Source organism: Ascaphus truei, unplaced genomic scaffold, assembly GCF_040206685.1.
Source record: "Ascaphus truei isolate aAscTru1 unplaced genomic scaffold, aAscTru1.hap1 HAP1_SCAFFOLD_1454, whole genome shotgun sequence".
Lineage (NCBI taxonomy): Eukaryota > Metazoa > Chordata > Amphibia > Anura > Ascaphidae > Ascaphus > Ascaphus truei.
Window position 1 is genome coordinate 64,080 of NW_027454339.1, and position 20,459 is coordinate 84,538.

The 20,459-nt window shown below is 53.2% G+C and overlaps 1 protein-coding gene across 2 annotated transcripts; it reads right to left on the reverse strand.

The window, feature by feature from the left end:
- Positions 1–1,318: 1,318 nt before the first annotated feature.
- Positions 1,319–20,153, reverse strand: LOC142475966 (disintegrin and metalloproteinase domain-containing protein 11-like). Of its 2 annotated transcripts, XM_075581628.1 has the most exons (5): positions 19,951–20,153; positions 17,059–17,173; positions 14,490–14,580; positions 13,088–13,105; positions 1,319–1,843 (listed from the first exon to the last, which is right to left on the reverse strand). In XM_075581628.1, exons 1-5 carry the CDS (start codon positions 20,044–20,046, stop codon positions 1,828–1,830), a joined length of 336 nt encoding a protein of 111 aa, XP_075437743.1. In that variant the 5' UTR covers positions 20,047–20,153; the 3' UTR covers positions 1,319–1,827. The 2 variants fall into 2 exon arrangements, with proteins under 2 accessions (XP_075437743.1, XP_075437744.1); XM_075581629.1 differs by lacking the exon at positions 13,088–13,105 and having other exon boundaries at positions 19,951–20,152.
- Between the last annotated feature and the right edge of the window lie 306 nt (positions 20,154–20,459).

Sequence of the window (20,459 nt, forward strand, 5' to 3'; positions counted from 1 at the left end):
CGAGTGTCCAACCTTTCTCCCCTCGTGTGTCCAATTCCCGGGCTCAGTTCAAACATTTCCCACCCCTTCTACACCGGCAGAGCATCCTAGAATCGTTGGCTGGTGGAACGCCCCTCGGACACGTAGCATGCTGTAGTGTAGTGTTTATGAACACAGTTGAGCAGCAGTACTTGGGACTTGAGAAGAGTCTCCCACTCCCCCATCTACTTCATGGTCTGGATGGACCCAACGCAAATACTTAAGACTCCCCCAATGCTCTGGGTTTAATAGATGCTGAGGCCTGGGGGCCAGCAGGTTCGCCTACTTCAGATGCAGGAGACAATTGTACCCACTCTGGGAAATGGAAAAACTGTCCTAAGAAGGCGGACGTGTCGCGAGCTTCAGCCTCCTCCGTATCGTCTGCCGAATGTTTAGTTATTTAGGTATGAGATACACCACCTCGAGACTGGGGTTGTCCCGTTCGTCTGGCACAGGAGTGGCCAGCTCCAGTCCTCAAGGGCCACCAACAGGTCAGGTGGTCAGGAGATTCCTGCTTCAGCACAGGTGGTGCAGTCGTTGACTGTCACCTGTGCCGAAGCAGGGATATCCTGAAAACCTAACCAGTTGGTGGCCCTTGAGGCCTGGCGGCGGCCCCACCCGACCAAGCAGATTCACACGGTGCTGGGAGCGAGATGACGGAGTTCCCCGGGGGGGGGGGGGGTGGTTTGCATACACCTCTCGTCGCGAGATATTAAAGAACCTGACTAAGTTTCACCGTCCCAGCTCCGCATCGTCCCAACGTTTCAACGGGCAGACGGGACAAGGCGAAGGCGGTCACCTCCCGTACAGGGGACGGAGGAGACCCATTGCCTTAGCACCATGACAGAATCGTCCCTCTGGCATGAAGGGAGGGAAGCAGCCAAAGGGGCGGCCACTGGTTGATCCCAGAAGTAACCTGGGACATTACGTTCAAAACAAGATGGCGACAGAGTCCTGCCTGGGGCCTGCAGGTGAGAGGCAGCCTTAGTGCACTCTGGGACACCCCATCCAAGCTATCATTTCAGGATAACCGGCTGTGTTCCTGGATAACTCATTGATCATTCCTTAAATCTGGTCTGCGGGGGCAGCCTGGAGACGGAGAACGCCTACAGCCCACGCCAACCTTCACCCATTTGGGGGGAAAAGAGGGTGGCAAAGTGACACCTTGCTGCCCCATCTGCCGGTGAATAATTCCCTACCCCCTCTACAGATCCGTGAAAGGAAAAAAGTGAAACCCACCCCTAATTATCTCAACCAATATTATTACAGTATTTGGTTAGTGCAACTACGATGTGAGCGATGACAATGGCAGTGAGAATATTTATTTGAGCGCCGTAGAGAGAAAACGCAATAGCCTATTGCAAGAACAGCTTAATACAAGCGCTTGATTACGCAATGTAGCATTGTCGGGCTAACGCCGGGCAGGAAAACGGGGTTAAGTTGACCCGCCTTCTCCGTCCCATCTTTCCACCACTGGTGGAACCGACGCTGGCCTCCAACGATCTCTGACAGTGTCCAAGCTTCCCCGCCCCCTCCCGAGAAGCCCTCTCTCCCGGGCCCCCTGTTTTCATTTCCGTCACGCGAGAGGCGCGGTTTATAAAAATCGGCGGTTCTAGAAGACGCGAGATCCCAGGATCGTGTCTTGCGTCATCTCCGGAAAGTCTTTTGTTTTCCGCCCCCGTTTAAATCGTTATCTTGGTTGGTTGGATTCACAGCTCCTGGGAGACGCGTGTTGGCAGCGAGAGAGGAACAGTGAAGAATGGAGAGAGAGAGAGCGAAAAAAAGCGGAGTGTCGAAATTCCTGCGCTCCTATCCACCTCCCGACCTGAAACACACAAGGAGGAAGGAGGTCATAACGGGGCAAGGGCAGCGGGGCGGGCGAGAGGGCAGCGAGGGGGCAGCGGAAGAGCATGTGGACGACTTTATCGGGGGCATCGCTTAATTCGGAAAGGGAAGAGGGGTCTTCCATTTCAACTGGGTTTCAGGTGGTGCTGGGAACGCCGTCTCCCCCCGGAGAACAGGCGCAATGTAGGCACTACGTCCTGGGGACGCCCAAAGGGTTAAAGGGGTCAGTCCCTACTATGGCCACAGTGTACTAATGGCAGTGACATGGTTAAGGGGTCAGTCCCTCCTAGGGGCAAAGTGTACTAATGGCAGTGACATGGTTAAGGGGTCAGTCCCTCCTACGGGCAAAGTGTGCTAATGGCAGTGACATGGTTAAGGGGTCAGTCTCTCCTAGGGGCAAAGTGTACTAATGGCAGTGACATGGTTAAGGGGTCAGTCTCTCCTAGGGCAAAGTGTACTAATGGCAGTGACATGGTTAAGGGGTCAGTATCTCCTAGGGGCAAAGTGTACTAATGGCAGTGACATGGTTAAGGGGTCAGTCTCTCCTAGGGGCAAAGTGTACTAATGGCAGTGACATGGTTAAGGGGTCAGTCTCTCCTAGGAGCAAAGTGTACTAATGGCAGTGACATGGTTAAGGGGTCAGTCCCTCCTAGGGGCAAAGTGTACTAATGGCAGTGACATGGTTAAGGGGTCAGTCTCTCCTAGGGGCAAAGTGTACTAATGGCAGTGACATGGTTAAGGGGTCAGTCTCTCCTAGGGGCAAAGTGTACTAATGGCAGTGACATGGTTAAGGGGTCAGTCCCTCCTAGGGGCAAAGTGTACTAATGGCAGTGACATGGTTAAGGGGTCAGTCTCTCCAAGGGGCAAAGTGTACTAATGGCAGTGACAGGGTTAAGTGGTCAGTCTCTCCTAGGGGCAAAGTGTACTAATGTCAGTGACAGGGTTAAGGGGTCAGTCCCTCCTAGGGGCAAAGTGTACTAATGGCAGTGACATGGTTAAGGGGTCAGTCTCTCCTAGGGACAAAGTGTACTAATGGTAGTGACATGGTTAAGGGGTCAGTCTCTCCTAGGGACAAAGTGTACTAATGGTAGTGACATGGTTAAGGGGTCAGTCCCTCCTAGGGGCAAAGTGTACTAATGGCAGTGACAGGGTTAAGGGGTCAGTCCCTCCTAGGGGCAAAGTGTACTAATGGCAGTGACAGGGTTAAGGGGTCAGTCCCTCCTAGGGGCAAAGTGTACTAATGGCAGTGACAGGGTTAAGGGGTCAGTCTCTCCTAGGGACAAAGTGTACTAATGGTAGTGACATGGTTAAGGGGTCAGTCCCTCCTAGGGGCAAAGTGTACTAATGGCAGTGACAGGGTTAAGGGGTCAGTCCCTCCTAGGGGCAAAGTGTACTAATGGCAGTGACAGGGTTAAGGGGTCAGTCTCTCCTAGGGGCAAAGTGTGCTAATGGCAGTGACATGGTTAAGGGGTCAGTCCCTCCTAGGGGCAAAGTGTACTAATGGCAGTGACATGGTTAAGGGGTCAGTCCCTCCTAGGGGCAAAGTGTACTAATGGCAGTGACAGGGTTAAGGGGACAGTCTCTCCTGGGGCAAAGTGTACTAATGGCAGTGACATGGTTAAGGGGTCAGTCTCTCCTAGGGACAAAGTGTACTAATGGTAGTGACATGGTTAAGGGGTCAGTCTCTCCTAGGGACAAAGTGTACTAATGGTAGTGACATGGTTAAGGGGACAGTCTCTCCTGGGGCAAAGTGTACTAATGGCAGTGACATGGTTAAGGGGTCAGTCTCTCCTAGGGACAAAGTGTACTAATGGCAGTGACATGGTTAAGGGGTCAGTCTCTCCTAGGGACAAAGTGTACTAATGGTAGTGACATGGTTAAGGGGTCAGTCCCTCCTAGGGGCAAAGTGTACTAATGGCAGTGACAGGGTTAAGGGGTCAGTCCCTCCTAGGGGCAAAGTGTACTAATGGCAGTGACAGGGTTAAGGGGTCAGTCCCTCCTAGGGGCAAAGTGTACTAATGGCAGTGACATGGTTAAGGGGTCAGTCCCTCCTAGGGGCAAAGTGTACTAATGGCAGTGACATGGTTAAGGGGTCAGTCTCTCCTAGGGACAAAGTGTACTAATGGTAGTGACATGGTTAAGGGGTCAGTCTCTCCTAGGGACAAAGTGTACTAATGGTAGTGACATGGTTAAGGGGTCAGTCCCTCCTAGGGGCAAAGTGTACTAATGGCAGTGACAGGGTTAAGGGGTCAGTCCCTCCTAGGGGCAAAGTGTACTAATGGCAGTGACAGGGTTAAGGGGTCAGTCCCTCCTAGGGGCAAAGTGTACTAATGGCAGTGACATGGTTAAGGGGTCAGTCTCTCCTAGGGACAAAGTGTACTAATGGTAGTGACATGGTTAAGGGGTCAGTCCCTCCTAGGGGCAAAGTGTACTAATGGCAGTGACAGGGTTAAGGGGTCAGTCCCTCCTAGGGGCAAAGTGTACTAATGGCAGTGACAGGGTTAAGGGGTCAGTCCCTCCTAGGGGCAAAGTGTACTAATGGCAGTGACAGGGTTAAGGGGTCAGTCCCTCCTAGGGGCAAAGTGTACTAATGGCAGTGACATGGTTAAGGGGTCAGTCCCTCCTAGGGGCAAAGTGTACTAATGGCAGTGACATGGTTAAGGGGTCAGTCTCTCCTAGGGACAAAGTGTACTAATGGTAGTGACATGGTTAAGGGGTCAGTCTCTCCTAGGGACAAAGTGTACTAATGGTAGTGACATGGTTAAGGGGTCAGTCCCTCCTAGGGGCAAAGTGTACTAATGGCAGTGACAGGGTTAAGGGGTCAGTCCCTCCTAGGGGCAAAGTGTACTAATGGCAGTGACAGGGTTAAGGGGTCAGTCCCTCCTAGGGGCAAAGTGTAGTAATGGCAGTGACATGGTTAAGGGGTCAGTCTCTCCTAGGGACAAAGTGTACTAATGGTAGTGACATGGTTAAGGGGTCAGTCCCTCCTAGGGGCAAAGTGTACTAATGGCAGTGACAGGGTTAAGGGGTCAGTCCCTCCTAGGGGCAAAGTGTACTAATGGCAGTGACAGGGTTAAGGGGTCAGTCTCTCCTAGGGGCAAAGTGTGCTAATGGCAGTGACATGGTTAAGGGGTCAGTCCCTCCTAGGGGCAAAGTGTACTAATGGCAGTGACATGGTTAAGGGGTCAGTCCCTCCTAGGGGCAAAGTGTACTAATGGCAGTGACATGGTTAAGGGGTCAGTCCCTCCTAGGGGCAAAGTGTACTAATGGCAGTGACATGGTTAAGGGGTCAGTCCCTCCTAGGGGCAAAGTGTACTAATGGCAGTGACATGGTTAAGGGGTCAGTCTCTCCTAGGGACAAAGTGTACTAATGGCAGTGACATGGTTAAGGGGTCAGTCTCTCCTAGGGGCAAAGTGTGCTAATGGCAGTGACATGGTTAAGGGGTCAGTCCCTCCTAGGGGCAAAGTGTACTAATGGCAGTGACATGGTTAAGGGGTCAGTCTCTCCTAGGAGCAAAGTGTACTAATGGCAGTGACAGGGTTAAGGGGTCAGTCCCTCCTAGGGGCAAAGTGTACTAATGGCAGTGACATGGTTAAGGGATCAGTCTCTCCTAGGGACAAAGTGTACTAATGGTAGTGACATGGTTAAGGGGTCAGTCTCTCCTAGGGACAAAGTGTACTAATGGTAGTGACATGGTTAAGGGGTCAGTCCCTCCTAGGGGCAAAGTGTACTAATGGCAGTGACAGGGTTAAGGGGTCAGTCCCTCCTAGGGGCAAAGTGTACTAATGGCAGTGACAGGGTTAAGGGGTCAGTCCCTCCTAGGGGCAAAGTGTAGTAATGGCAGTGACATGGTTAAGGGGTCAGTCTCTCCTAGGGACAAAGTGTACTAATGGTAGTGACATGGTTAAGGGGTCAGTCCCTCCTAGGGGCAAAGTGTACTAATGGCAGTGACAGGGTTAAGGGGTCAGTCCCTCCTAGGGGCAAAGTGTACTAATGGCAGTGACATGGTTAAGGGGTCAGTCCCTCCTAGGGGCAAAGTGTACTAATGGCAGTGACATGGTTAAGGGGTCAGTCCCTCCTAGGGGCAAAGTGTACTAATGGCAGTGACATGGTTAAGGGGTCAGTCCCTCCTAGGGGCAAAGTGTACTAATGGCAGTGACATGGTTAAGGGGTCAGTCTCTCCTAGGGACAAAGTGTACTAATGGCAGTGACATGGTTAAGGGGTCAGTCTCTCCTAGGGGCAAAGTGTGCTAATGGCAGTGACATGGTTAAGGGGTCAGTCCCTCCTAGGGGCAAAGTGTACTAATGGCAGTGACATGGTTAAGGGGTCAGTCTCTCCTAGGAGCAAAGTGTACTAATGGCAGTGACAGGGTTAAGGGGTCAGTCCCTCCTAGGGGCAAAGTGTACTAATGGCAGTGACATGGTTAAGGGATCAGTCTCTCCTAGGGGCAAAGTGTGCTAATGGCAGTGACATGGTTAAGGGGTCAGTCCCTCCTAGGGGCAAAGTGTACTAATGGCAGTGACAGGGTTAAGGGGTCAGTCCCTCCTAGGGGCAAAGTGTACTAATGGCAGTGACATGGTTAAGGGATCAGTCCCTCCTAGGGGCAAAGTGTACTAATGGCAGTGACAGGGTTAAGGGGTCAGTCCCTCCTAGGGGCAAAGTGTACTAATGGCAGTGACAGGGTTAAGGGATCAGTCCCTCCTAGGGGCAAAGTGTACTAATGGCAGTGACAGGGTTAAGGGATCAGTCTCTCCTAGGGGCAAAGTGTACTAATGGCAGTGACAGGGTTAAGGGATCAGTCCCTCCTAGGGGCAAAGTGTACTAATGGCAGTGACAGGGTTAAGGGGTCAGTCCCTCCTAGGGGCAAAGTGTACTAATGGCAGTGACAGGGTTAAGGGATCAGTCCCTCCTAGGGGCAAAGTGTACTAATGGCAGTGACATGGTTAAGGGGTCAGTCCCTCCTAGGGGCAAAGTGTACTAATGGCAGTGACAGGGTTAAGGGGTCAGTCTCTCCTAGGGACAAAGTGTACTAATGGCAGTGACATGGTTAAGGGGTCAGTCCCTCCTAGGGGCAAAGTGTACTAATGGCAGTGACAGGGTTAAGGGGTCAGTCCCTCCTAGGGGCAAAGTGTACTAATGGCAGTGACATGGTTAAGGGGTCAGTCCCTCCTAGGGGCAAAGTGTACTAATGGCAGTGACAGGGTTAAGGGGTCAGTCCTAGGGGCAAAGTGTACTAATGGCAGTGACATGGTTAAGGGATCAGTCTCTCCAAGGAGCAAAGTGTACTAATGGCAGTGACAGGGTTAAGGGGTCAGTCCCTCCTAGGGGCAAAGTGTTCTAATGGCAGTGACATGGTTAAGGGGTCAGTCTCTCCTAGGGACAAAGTGTACTAATGGCAGTGACATGGTTAAGGGGTCAGTCTCTCCTAGGGGCAAAGTGTGCTAATGGCAGTGACATGGTTAAGGGGTCAGTCCCTCCTAGGGGCAAAGTGTACTAATGGCAGTGACAGGGTTAAGGGGTCAGTCCCTCCTAGGGGCAAAGTGTACTAATGGCAGTGACAGGGTTAAGGGGTCAGTCTCTCCTAGGGGCAAAGTGTGCTAATGGCAGTGACATGGTTAAGGGGTCAGTCCCTCCTAGGGGCAAAGTGTACTAATGGCAGTGACATGGTTAAGGGGTCAGTCCCTCCTAGGGGCAAAGTGTACTAATGGCAGTGACATGGTTAAGGGGTCAGTCCCTCCTAGGGGCAAAGTGTACTAATGGCAGTGACATGGTTAAGGGGTCAGTCCCTCCTAGGGGCAAAGTGTACTAATGGCAGTGACATGGTTAAGGGGTCAGTCTCTCCTAGGGACAAAGTGTACTAATGGCAGTGACATGGTTAAGGGGTCAGTCTCTCCTAGGGGCAAAGTGTGCTAATGGCAGTGACATGGTTAAGGGGTCAGTCCCTCCTAGGGGCAAAGTGTACTAATGGCAGTGACATGGTTAAGGGGTCAGTCTCTCCTAGGAGCAAAGTGTACTAATGGCAGTGACAGGGTTAAGGGGTCAGTCCCTCCTAGGGGCAAAGTGTACTAATGGCAGTGACATGGTTAAGGGATCAGTCTCTCCTAGGGACAAAGTGTACTAATGGTAGTGACATGGTTAAGGGGTCAGTCTCTCCTAGGGACAAAGTGTACTAATGGTAGTGACATGGTTAAGGGGTCAGTCCCTCCTAGGGGCAAAGTGTACTAATGGCAGTGACAGGGTTAAGGGGTCAGTCCCTCCTAGGGGCAAAGTGTACTAATGGCAGTGACAGGGTTAAGGGGTCAGTCCCTCCTAGGGGCAAAGTGTAGTAATGGCAGTGACATGGTTAAGGGGTCAGTCTCTCCTAGGGACAAAGTGTACTAATGGTAGTGACATGGTTAAGGGGTCAGTCCCTCCTAGGGGCAAAGTGTACTAATGGCAGTGACAGGGTTAAGGGGTCAGTCCCTCCTAGGGGCAAAGTGTACTAATGGCAGTGACAGGGTTAAGGGGTCAGTCTCTCCTAGGGGCAAAGTGTGCTAATGGCAGTGACATGGTTAAGGGGTCAGTCCCTCCTAGGGGCAAAGTGTACTAATGGCAGTGACATGGTTAAGGGGTCAGTCCCTCCTAGGGGCAAAGTGTACTAATGGCAGTGACATGGTTAAGGGGTCAGTCCCTCCTAGGGGCAAAGTGTACTAATGGCAGTGACATGGTTAAGGGGTCAGTCCCTCCTAGGGGCAAAGTGTACTAATGGCAGTGACATGGTTAAGGGGTCAGTCTCTCCTAGGGACAAAGTGTACTAATGGCAGTGACATGGTTAAGGGGTCAGTCTCTCCTAGGGGCAAAGTGTGCTAATGGCAGTGACATGGTTAAGGGGTCAGTCCCTCCTAGGGGCAAAGTGTACTAATGGCAGTGACATGGTTAAGGGGTCAGTCTCTCCTAGGAGCAAAGTGTACTAATGGCAGTGACAGGGTTAAGGGGTCAGTCCCTCCTAGGGGCAAAGTGTACTAATGGCAGTGACATGGTTAAGGGATCAGTCTCTCCTAGGAGCAAAGTGTGCTAATGGCAGTGACATGGTTAAGGGGTCAGTCCCTCCTAGGGGCAAATTGTACTAATGGCAGTGACAGGGTTAAGGGGTCAGTCCCTCCTAGGGGCAAAGTGTACTAATGGCAGTGACATGGTTAAGGGATCAGTCCCTCCTAGGGGCAAAGTGTACTAATGGCAGTGACAGGGTTAAGGGGTCAGTCCCTCCTAGGGGCAAAGTGTACTAATGGCAGTGACAGGGTTAAGGGATCAGTCCCTCCTAGGGGCAAAGTGTACTAATGGCAGTGACATGGTTAAGGGATCAGTCTCTCCTAGGGGCAAAGTGTACTAATGGCAGTGACAGGGTTAAGGGATCAGTCCCTCCTAGGGGCAAAGTGTACTAATGGCAGTGACAGGGTTAAGGGGTCAGTCCCTCCTAGGGGCAAAGTGTACTAATGGCAGTGACAGGGTTAAGGGATCAGTCCCTCCTAGGGGCAAAGTGTACTAATGGCAGTGACATGGTTAAGGGGTCAGTCCCTCCTAGGGGCAAAGTGTACTAATGGCAGTGACAGGGTTAAGGGGTCAGTCTCTCCTAGGGACAAAGTGTACTAATGGCAGTGACATGGTTAAGGGGTCAGTCCCTCCTAGGGGCAAAGTGTACTAATGGCAGTGACAGGGTTAAGGGGTCAGTCCCTCCTAGGGGCAAAGTGTACTAATGGCAGTGACATGGTTAAGGGGTCAGTCCCTCCTAGGGGCAAAGTGTACTAATGGCAGTGACAGGGTTAAGGGGTCAGTCCTAGGGGCAAAGTGTACTAATGGCAGTGACATGGTTAAGGGATCAGTCTCTCCAAGGAGCAAAGTGTACTAATGGCAGTGACAGGGTTAAGGGGTCAGTCTCTCCTAGGGACAAAGTGTACTAATGGCAGTGACATGGTTAAGGGGTCAGTCCCTCCTAGGGGCAAAGTGTACTAATGGCAGTGACAGGGTTAAGGGGTCAGTCCCTCCTAGGAGCAAAGTGTACTAATGGTAGTGACAGGGTTAAGGGGTCAGTGTCTCCTAGGGGCAAAGTGTACTAATGGCAGTGACATGGTTAAGGGGACAGACCCTCTCAGGGGCAAAGTGTACTAATGGCAGTGACATGGTTAAGGGGTCAGTCTCTCCTAGGAGCAAAGTGTACTAATGGCAGTGACATGGTTAAGGGGTCAGTGTCTCCTAGGGGCAAAGTGTACTAATGGTAGTGACAGGGTTAAGGGGTCAGTCTCTCCTAGGAGCAACGTGTACTAATGGCAGTGACATGGTTAAGGGGTCAGTCTCTCCTAGGAGCAACGTGTACTAATGGCAGTGACATGGTTAAGGGGACAGTGTCTCCTATGGACAAAGTGTACTAATGGCAGTGACATGGTTAAGGGGTCAGTCTCTCCTAGGGACAAAGTGTACTAATGGCAGTGACATGGTTAAGGGGTCAGTCCCTCCTAGGGGCAAAGTGTACTAATGGCAGTGACATGGTTAAGGGGTCAGTCTCTCCTAGGGACAAAGTGTACTAATGGCAGTGACAGGGTTAAGGGGTCAGTGTCTCCTATGGACAAAGTGTACTAATGGCAGTGACATGGTTAAGGGGTCAGTCTCTCCTAGGGACAAAGTGTACTAATGGCAGTGACGGGGTTAAGGGGTCAGTCCCTCCTAGGGGCAAAGTGTACTAATGGCAGTGACATGGTTAAGGGGTCAGTGTCTCCTATGGACAAAGTGTACTAATGGCAGTGACATGGTTAAGGGGTCAGTCTCTCCTAGGGACAAAGTGTACTAATGGCAGTGACATGGTTAAGGGGTCAGTGTCTCCTATGGACAAAGTGTACTAATGGCAGTGACATGGTTAAGGGGTCAGTCTCTCCTAGGGACAAAGTGTACTAATGGCAGTGACATGGTTAAGTGCAACATATGGAGGACCGCACAGCACTTCAAATAAATAGAAACAGAGCAAACAGGATTTGTAAAGGGTCCCGGTTCACGGAGAACTGGGCTTTCCCCACAGCCCCAAATATGCCACAGAAAAACACCGTTGATCTCCAGCGCGTCAAAAAGACAAAACACAACAAGTGCGGTCAAATCCCCAACCAAGAGACAAAAATTCCAAACCAAACAATTACGTACAGCAAACAAGTCCCACGAGCCGTCACTTACCCAGGCGGCTGGAGCCCACGGAAGGCGGAAGACTAGAAGTAGGAAGTCCAAATCTCAAATGTAGTGAGTTGGAAGGTAAACCCCACCGTGGAACCTGTAGAGGTCCATCAACGTTTGAGGCCGACAAGTTAGCCCATCTTCACGCCTCCATGACGCAGACCTTGGACTCTTCGGGCAGGTTCAACCATTCCAAGGCCGAGAGGGCCACTCCTTATCCTCAAGGGCCACCAACAGGCCAGGTTGCCTGTGCTGAAGCAGGGATATCCTGAAAACCTGACCTTTCGGATGGCCCTCGAAGGTCTGGAGCTGGCCGCCCCTGATCCAGGGTCGGCATCGTGGAGGCTAGATACGTTGACGATCATGGTTGCCTCCACGGTTGGGTTAACCTTCCAACTAACTACATTGAGATTCGGACTTTCTACTCGCCGCCTTCCTTGGGTCCGGCCAACTGGATGAGTGACGGGACGTGGGACTGTTTGGCTGCAATTGGTCGAATTTTGTTCTCCCTCTTTACGTGAGTTTTCCCCTCGTAGTGGTCTTTTGGCGGGCCGGAGAGCTACTCCATGTTTCCGACGCGTTTTAAGGCGTCGCGCCTTGGGGCGACCAACGCCCCTTTTTTGTATCCGAATCCAACGTAAAAGAAGTTTTTTTTTCTAAACCGGCTTCCGTCGCGGTTTCCTATCGGGCCCGCGCCACGCGGCGGGATTTAAACAACCGCGGAGTAGCCGGCGGCACCTTCCCGGGTAAAGTCTCTTGGGTATCAGGGGGGTCCATGCAGCTGAAATGAACGCAATTCCGGTCCGGAGACCCCCCGGGTCCACACCCATGTTTAAAAAAAAAAAAGGGGGTAAGCATTCAACTTAGAAGGTATTAAACAAGTGCAATCCATCAAATTATAAGGGGCAAATTTGGAGAGGTATAGAGGGGTAGGTCAGGTGAGAAAGAGACAGGGAAGCAGGTAAGAGCAAAGCAAAGGGGTGGCCCATTGAAACCCCTTTTGTTGACCACGTTTATGGTTTGGTGTCTCTCCTCTGTAGGGGGTTAAAGCAACGAGTCATCTTTGGGATCATCCTAAAATGAAAAATGCTACAATCTGCAGCAGTGCCAAGTAGGACCCCAGTGTTCCAAAGCTGCCCTCCGTCTACCCATCAGAGGCCTCCAAAGGGCTTGACCAGAAAAGTACAGCTGGCGTATCGGGAAAGACTGATGGGCAGAGGCACGGAGAACATGGATAGGGGGGGGGGGGGGGGTTATGTTCGGAAACCTTCACGTATATCAAGGTACAAGAGGGGGAAAGAGACGATCGAGATCGAGATCAAGAGGTCACGCCCTGGAGGGTGGGAGGCACAGGAGAACTAGGAGGAAGGACTTCTTCATGGGAAGGGTGGTGGATTCGTTGAACAGCCTCCCAGCAGAGGTGGGTAGAGGCTACCACTGTAAGGGAGGTTAGCAAGGCGTGGGATATCCTCAACAGAAAAGCCCCCAAGGATCAAATAAGGTCGGCGGGTTTTACAGCAGATAGATTACCGGGCAGACAGGGTCATATCTACCGTCATAGTCTAGGGTCTCCTTAATGGAAGCCAATAGAAAGCGCTGCTGGAGGCTATGACCTTGGCTATCACAGGCTGCGACCTTGGCTATCACGGGCTGCGACCTTGGCTATCACCCGTTGTTTAGAGGCTGGGGGACTGGGCCTCACAGGCCATTAATCAGCCAAGAGTGTGGCGTTGCGCGTCTTCTGGACGTTACACTTTGTCCAGGCAGAAGGGGCTGGGAGTGTCTAGGGACACGGACTACACAGCGCAACCTCTCCAGTGTCGGGGTGGGAGTCAACCCCCCGGCCGGTCAATCCAGCCATGTATCTACTACTGTGTAGAGAAGGCAGGTTAGAGGGGTGGGCAGCATGCTAGGGAGCGGGTTGGGTGGTCCCTCTTGCCCCACTGCGTAAGCTCATGCAATAGATGGCTGTGATGGACAACGAGTTGCAGAGGGATGGAGGAGGCCAATTATACTGCGCTTGTCTGTACCTTCCTCTTCGGATATTCCTTCCCAGGCGGAGAAGAAAGACAAAGGAGAGAGAAGAGACCATTAATGGGGCAGCAGAACCTCTGCATGCGTCAGACCAGCGGTTCCCAACTCCAGTCCTCCAGAACCCCGCCAGGTCCAGTTTCAAGCCAACTCCACTCCTCAAGAACCCCCCAACAGGTCCAGTTTCAAGCCAACTCCAGTCCTCAAGAACCCCCCCAACAGGTCCAGTTTCAAGCCAACTCCAGTCCCCAAGAACCCCCCAGCAGGTTTAGTTTCAAGCCAACTCCAGTCCTCAAGAATCAGCACCCCCCACAACAGGTCCAGTTTTAAGGACATCCCGGCTTCGACACAGGTGGCGCGGCCAAAATGACCGAGCCACTGATTGAGCCACCAGTTCCGAAGCCGGGATATCCTTAATCCGTGACCCGTTGGGGGCTTCTTGCGGATTGGCGTTGGGAACGCCTGCGTTAGAACATCGTCCCAAGGGGTTTAAGCTGCAGACAAGGATTCTGGGTGGCGACCTGCAAGAGAGAACCCAACCGGCGGGCCACTTTGGGCTTCTTGCGCAATTAATTACGTGGCTTCCCTACAGCTCGCAGATTCAAGCCTGGGACAGGGAAGATGGCTCATGGTACAAAGTACAGATTGACTACGTGGTCCAAATTCTCAACGCCCATTTTGACGTAATTTTTCAAATATATATATATATATATATATATATATCTCAGATGGATAGCCAAAGCTTATGTGGTATTAGTTCAGATTGTCAACGTTGCAGTCCTGTCCGGGACCTTTTGCCAAGACGGCTTTGGATAGGACCGAGACGGTGTCAATGTGAAATATAACGACGTCAGCTCGATTTATTTTTTATAGAAGACCTGGTCATTTCTTCACCAGTATTCCCACCGACAATATGACCAGGACAAGTTTGCCTTCTGTAAGCCAGAGGGGCGCTGTTGTGTTAGAGATACATATATAGAATTTAACCCTGTGTTTTATAGGTCTCTCTAAGGGACCACAAATAACCTTGTCCACTGATCCCCCCCCCACAAAAAAAAGTATCACCCAAAAGGGACACTTGAGTACCCTATAAGATGGTAATTACAGTGTATGTGGCCGGAGTAGGTTCCTGTTTTAGGCTCAGTGTCCACTCCTTACGGCATTGAGCAGGACACTTCCACTTCAATGGGCGGCAAGGTGCGTCACGGCTGGCAAACACGGCACTCGGGCTATTCCAGAAGACACCTTCCAACGCCGGAAGACGCCTTGTGACCCATTCGAGCGAATGCCCCATAAGGCGTCTTCTAGCACCGGATGGACTCTTATGGCCTAGCAACGTTTGGTAAACTCGGCCCCTTGACCTTCAGGTGTGAGTAGGTGGGAAGCAGGCCGTGTTCTTACTTGAAACCCCATCCAGTTCCTCCCAGTACGATGGCGCCGATAAGGAGTCCTCCAGCGATGGACCCAATGATGATGTTGGTGCCACTGGGACCTGGGGTAAGGGAGACATAAGAGGAATTTAGCCAACGTTGTGAAGCACACGTCAACATAAGGCCAAGGGAGAAGAACCTGCCCCGAAGAGCTTACAATCTAAGAGGTATATTGGGAGACTTGCACACAGTAGGAGGAAAGGTGCATGTTTAAAAGAGCAAGTCGGAGAGCTTAAGTGCCTCTGGAGTCAGCAGTGTAGGAGTGAATCCTTTTAAGAGGGGGATTGCCAGCTGGGGGTTACACATGGAAAGAGAAGGTGCTTGTAGAACGTTGAGTGGAAGAGCGTAGGGAGGGAAGAGTGGAAAACGGCTTGGGACGGGAGAGAGCAGTAGAGGTAAGAGGTGCAAAGAGGAGGCATCCTTGGCTTGAGCGAAGAGGAGTGTAGCGAGATATATATACACACACACACACACACACGTGTAGACACCCTTTAATTGGGGTGTAAGGGGCAAATATGGCCATATCCAAGCAAAAAATGGAGAAGAAGACGAGGGGAGAGAGAGACGGCAGGGGAATGAGGAGGTGGGAAGAAGAGGCAGTAGCGGATTCACTAGGGTGATCCTGGGAGATCACTGGGGAGGCTTCATCCAGCAGTGGGGAGACACGGGCTGGAGAGGATGGGATGAGGGAATGTGTGGGAGCGACGTGGAGAGGCTGTAACCGCAGGACCTGGGAGATCACTGGGGAGGCTTCATCCAGCAGTGGGGAGACACGGGCTGGAGAGGATGGGATGAGGGAATGTGTGGGGGCGACGTGGAGAAGAGAGGCTGTAACCGCAGGACCTGGGAGATCACTGGGGGGGCTTCATCCAGCAGTGGGGAGACAGGGGCTGGAGAGGATGGGATGAGGGAATGTGTGGGAGCGACGTGGAGAAGAGAGGCTGTAACCGCAGGACCTGGGAGATCACTGGGGAGGCTTCATCCAGCAGTGGGGAGACACAGGCTGGAGAGGATGGGATGAGGGAATGTGTGGGAGCGACGTGGAGAAGAGAGGCTGTAACCGCAGGACCTGGGAGATCACTGGGGAGGCTTCATCCAGCAGTGGGGAGACACGGGCTGGAGAGGATGGGATGAGGGAATGTGTGGGAGCGACGTGGAGAAGAGAGGCTGTAACCGCAGGACCTGGGAGATCACTGGGGATGCTTCATCCAGCAGTGGGGAGACACGGGCAGGAGAGGATGGGATGAGGGAATGTGTGGGAGCGACGTGGAGAAGAGAGGCTGTAACCGCAGGACCTGGGAGATCACTGGGGAGGCTTCATCCAGCAGTGGGGAGACACAGGCTGGAGAGGATGGGATGAGGGAATGTGTGGGAGCGACGTGGAGAAGAGAGGCTGTAACCACAGGACCTGGTTGATCACTGGGGAGACTTCATCCAGCAGTGGGGAGACACGGGCTGGAGAGGATGGGATGAGGGAATGTGTGGGAGCGACGTGGAGAAGAGAGGCTGTAACCGCAGGACCTGGGAGATCACTGGGGAGGCTTCATCCAGCAGTGGGGAGACACGGGCTGGAGAGGATGGGATGCGGGAATGTGTGGGAGCGACGTGGAGAAGAGGCTGTAACCGCAGGACCTGGGAGATCACTGGGGAGGCTTCATCCAGCAGTGGGGAGACACGGGCGGGAGAGGATGGGATGAGGGAATGTGTGGGAGCGACGTGGAGAAGAGAGGCTGTACCCGTAGGACCTGGGGGATCACTGGGGAGGCTTCATCCAGCAGTGGGGAGACACAGGCTGGGGAGGATGGGATGAGGGAATGTGTGGGAGCGACGTGGAGAAGAGAGGCTGTAACCGCAGGACCTGGGAGATCACTGGGGAGGCTTCATCCAGCAGTGGGGAGACACGGGCTGGAGAGGATGGGATGAGGGAATGTGTGGGAGCGACGTGGAGAAGAGAGGCTGTAACCGCAGGACCTGGGAGATCACTGGGGATGCTTCATCCAGCAGTGGGGAGACACGGGCAGGAGAGGATGGGATGAGGGAATGTGTGGGAGCGACGTGGAGAAGAGAGGCTGTAACCGCAGGACCTGGGGGATCACTGGGGAGGCTTCATCCAGCAGTGGGGAGACACGGGCTGGAGAGGATGGGATGAGGGAATGTGTGGGAGCGACGTGGAGAAGAGAGGCTGTAACCGCAGGACCTGGGAGATCACTGGAGAGGCTTCATCCAGCAGTGGGGAGACACGGGCTGGAGAGGATGGGATGAGGGAATGTGCGGGAGCGACGTGGAGAAGAGAGGCTGTAACCGCAGGACCTGGGAGATCACTGGGGAGACTTCATCCAGCAGTGGGGAGACACGGGCTGGAGAGGATGGGATGAGGGAATGTGTGGGAGCGACGTGGAGAAGAGAGGCTGTAACCGCAGGACCTGGGAGATCACTGGGGAGGCATCATCCAGCAGTGGGGAGACACGGGATGAAGATGATCTATATCACACACAAAGTTGTGGAATATATATATATATGTATACACAGGAGGGCAGTACCTTTGTGCTTCTCTCCCACCCCGGTGGGTTTCGGCACCGGCAGGGGGTCGTGCACACTGCAGTCTTTTCCTGTCCAGTCCGGTTGACAGATGCACTTCCCCTCGTTGCTGCAGACCTGGGAAGAGACGAGCGCGTCAGTCAGGGGAACAACAGACGGGAGTGGGCGCGTGTTCCGTTCACTGCGCGCATTACTCTTAACCAAAGTGGCTGGCTGGCGGGCACACGTCTTCAACGGGCACACACCCATGGCATAGGTCCTTCTCACATCCAATCAGCAACGATACATTATGCATAGTGGTAAAGTTACCCACCTTTGAAGTGGGAACCTTTTGAATGCAGTGTTCCCCGCCCCTGCCCGCTGACACGAAAGAAGCCATTTTTACTAAGCGGTGCTAAGGCGGAATTCGAGTGAAGGTGCCCACAAGGTGCTTTGATGGCTTAGCACTGCTTAGAACTTTAATCAGGTAGTGCTAGGACCTGCGATAGTATGCTCATGCCTTGAAGTGGCTCGCAGGCTAAATGACCCTTTTTTCAAGAGATATATATAGGTATATCACAGTGTATTTGTGTCATATTGGATGAAGCTTTGGGGTTCTTTGTTGTATACATTTAGCAACGCCACTAGCACTCCAATTGACACATATACATATATTGTGTGGTAATTTGGGGGTTCTTTTTAGAGCTTGCTAGGTATCTGTGTGTTTATTAACTGTGTCCAGCTGTCTCAGCTGTATGGGAGGTCAGTGGCTCCTCCCTCCCAGGGGTTAAGCTCGCCCCTCCACACTGTCCAAGTAAGCAGTTCTTTCTTTGACATGTAGCTGGTTGTGACAGGTTCAATGCCAGGACCGTCCTTCCTCTAATTATAGAGGTAAATAAGAATTTTAATCAGGTAGTGTTAGGACCTGCAATATGTGGTCATGCCTTGAAAGTGGCTTGCAGGCTTATACGCTTTGGGCAAAGGGTTTAATTAAATGACCCTTTTGTCAAGGGATATGTAGGTATTTCACTGTGTATTTTTGTCATATTGGATGTAGCTTTGGGCTTCTTTGTTTTTTGTTAGTACTGCTTATCAAACACGGGCCCACGAGGGGAACCACGAAATGAGTGTGTCAGCGGTAAGTGGCGGGGGGGGGGGGGGGGACGCTTGGCGAATTCTGTCAGGAGGATACGATAGAAACTGTCAAACGCATCGAGGGTTTCAACAAAGTTACAGGAGGGAAGCACGTTTCCCGGGGCAGAGAAGAGGTCGTTCTCTTGACACGGGAGGTTGGGAGCCTCGGGGGGGGGGGGGGGTAAATGTGAGGAAGTGCTTCTTTGCAGACAGGGTGGTGGATCCGTGGAACAGCCGCCCAGCAGAGGTGGTAGAGGTCAATACAGGAAGGGAATACATCGGTAAGGCACTCCGGGGGGTAATCACACGGACGGTCGGGCGCCAGCATGTGCCGGACAGAGACAGACGTTGGATTCTCCATGTCACATGATAAAAGGGCAGGCTGCTTTAACCCCATGAAGGCCGGAGCGGCCGGCAATACGTTGCAGAAACAGGATGAAGTAAGATGGAGTATTTTGAAGCCATAGAAATGTTGAATTTTGACGGCACATAAGAATCCCTTCCTGACACCATTCTGCCCATTCTCTGCTCTGCCGGGAGACCTCAGACACGCATTAGATCATTGTTTTTCTTTCATATGTAGGATCTAGCCTTGTGTCCATCTCAAAAATATTCGAATTCCCTCACTGCACTGGCCCCTATCACCCCTGCTGGGCGGCGGTTCCATGAAACCACCACTTTTTCAAGAAGAAATCTTTTCTCCCATTTTCCTCCAACTTCAGAGACCGACCTCTTGTTCTAAACACTCCTCTCTCTCTCACCATTCTCTCTCTCGCCATTCTCTCTAGCCATATTCTCTCTCTCTCTCTCTCTCCATAGTCTTTCCCCCCCTTCACCCACCCTTCTCTCCCCCCCCTCTCTCTCTTTCTCTCTCCCCCTCTCCCTCTCTCTGCCCCCTCTCTCTCTCTGCCCCCTCTCTCTCTCTGCCCCCTCTCTCTCTCTGCCCCCTCTCTCTCTCTGCCCCCTCTCTCTCCTCTGCCCCCTCTCTCTCTCTGCCCCCTCTCTCTCTCTGCCCCCTCTCTCTCTCTGCCCCCTCTCTCTCTGCCCCTCTCTCTCTGCCCCCTCTCCCCCCCTCGCTCTGCCCCCCCCCTCTCTCTCTCTGCCCCCCCCCTCTCTCTCTGCCCCCCCCTCTCTCTCTGCCCCCCCTCTCTCTCTGCCCCCCCCTCTCTCTCTGCCCCCATCCCCCCTCTCTCTCTTCCCCCCGCCCTCTCTCTCTGCCCCCCCTCTCTCTCTGCCCCCCTCTCTCTCTGCCCCCCTCTCTCTCTGCCCCCTCTCTCTCTGCCCCCCCCCTCTCTCTCTGCCCCCCCTCTCTCTCTGCCCCCCCCTCTCTCTCTCCCCCCCCTTCTCTCTCTCTCCCCCCCCCTCTCTCTCTCTCCCCCCCCTCTCTCTCTCTCCCCCCCCTCTCTCTCTCCCCCCCTCTCTCTCTCCCCCCCCTCTCCTCTCTCCTCGCCCCTCCTCTCTCTCTCGCCCCTCTCTCTCTCTCGCCCCTCTCTCTCTCTCGCCCCTCTCTCTCTCTAGCCCCTCTCTCTCTCTCGCCCCTCTCTCTCGCCCCTCTCTCTCGCCCCTCTCCTCTCTCTCGCCCCTCTCTCTCTCTCCGCCCCTCTCTCCTCTCTCCCCCCTCTCTCTCTCTCCCCCCTCTCTCTCTCTCCCCCCTCTCTCTCTCTCCCCCCCTCTCTCTCTCTCCCCTCTCTCTCTCTCTCCCCTCTCTCTCTCTCCCCCTCTCTCTCTCTCTCCCCTCTCTCTCTCTCTCCCCCTCTCTCTCCCCCCCCTCTCTGCCGTACCCCGTGGTCCGAGCAGACGCCCCCGTTCCAGACGCCGGGGCAGGAGCTGAAGTTGAACGACGCTGCGGGGAGGCAGCGGCGGTCCAGGCACATCATGTTGGGGCCGCAGGGGGTCCCGTCCTCCACATACCCATCCGTGACCCGTCTGGCAGCACCACCTGCCCGCCCCTGCACAGGGATAGAGAGAGAGAGGCGGGTGAAAGAAAGATGGAGGGTGAGGGATAGAGAGAGAGAGGCGGGTGAAAGGAAGATGGAGGGTGAGGGATAGAGAGAGAGAGGCGGGTGAAAGGAAGATGGAGGGTGAGGGATAGAGAGAGAGGAGGCGGGTGAAAGGAAGATGGAGGGTGAGGGATAGAGAGAGAGAGGCGGGTGAAAGGAAGATGGAGGGTGAGGGATAGAGAGAGAGAGGCGGGTGAAAGAAAGATGGAGGGTGAGGATGAGAAGAGCATTGTCAGGATGGTGGCGGCCTGCGCAATTAGTGTCGGTTGCATTAATAACCCGGATTAGCG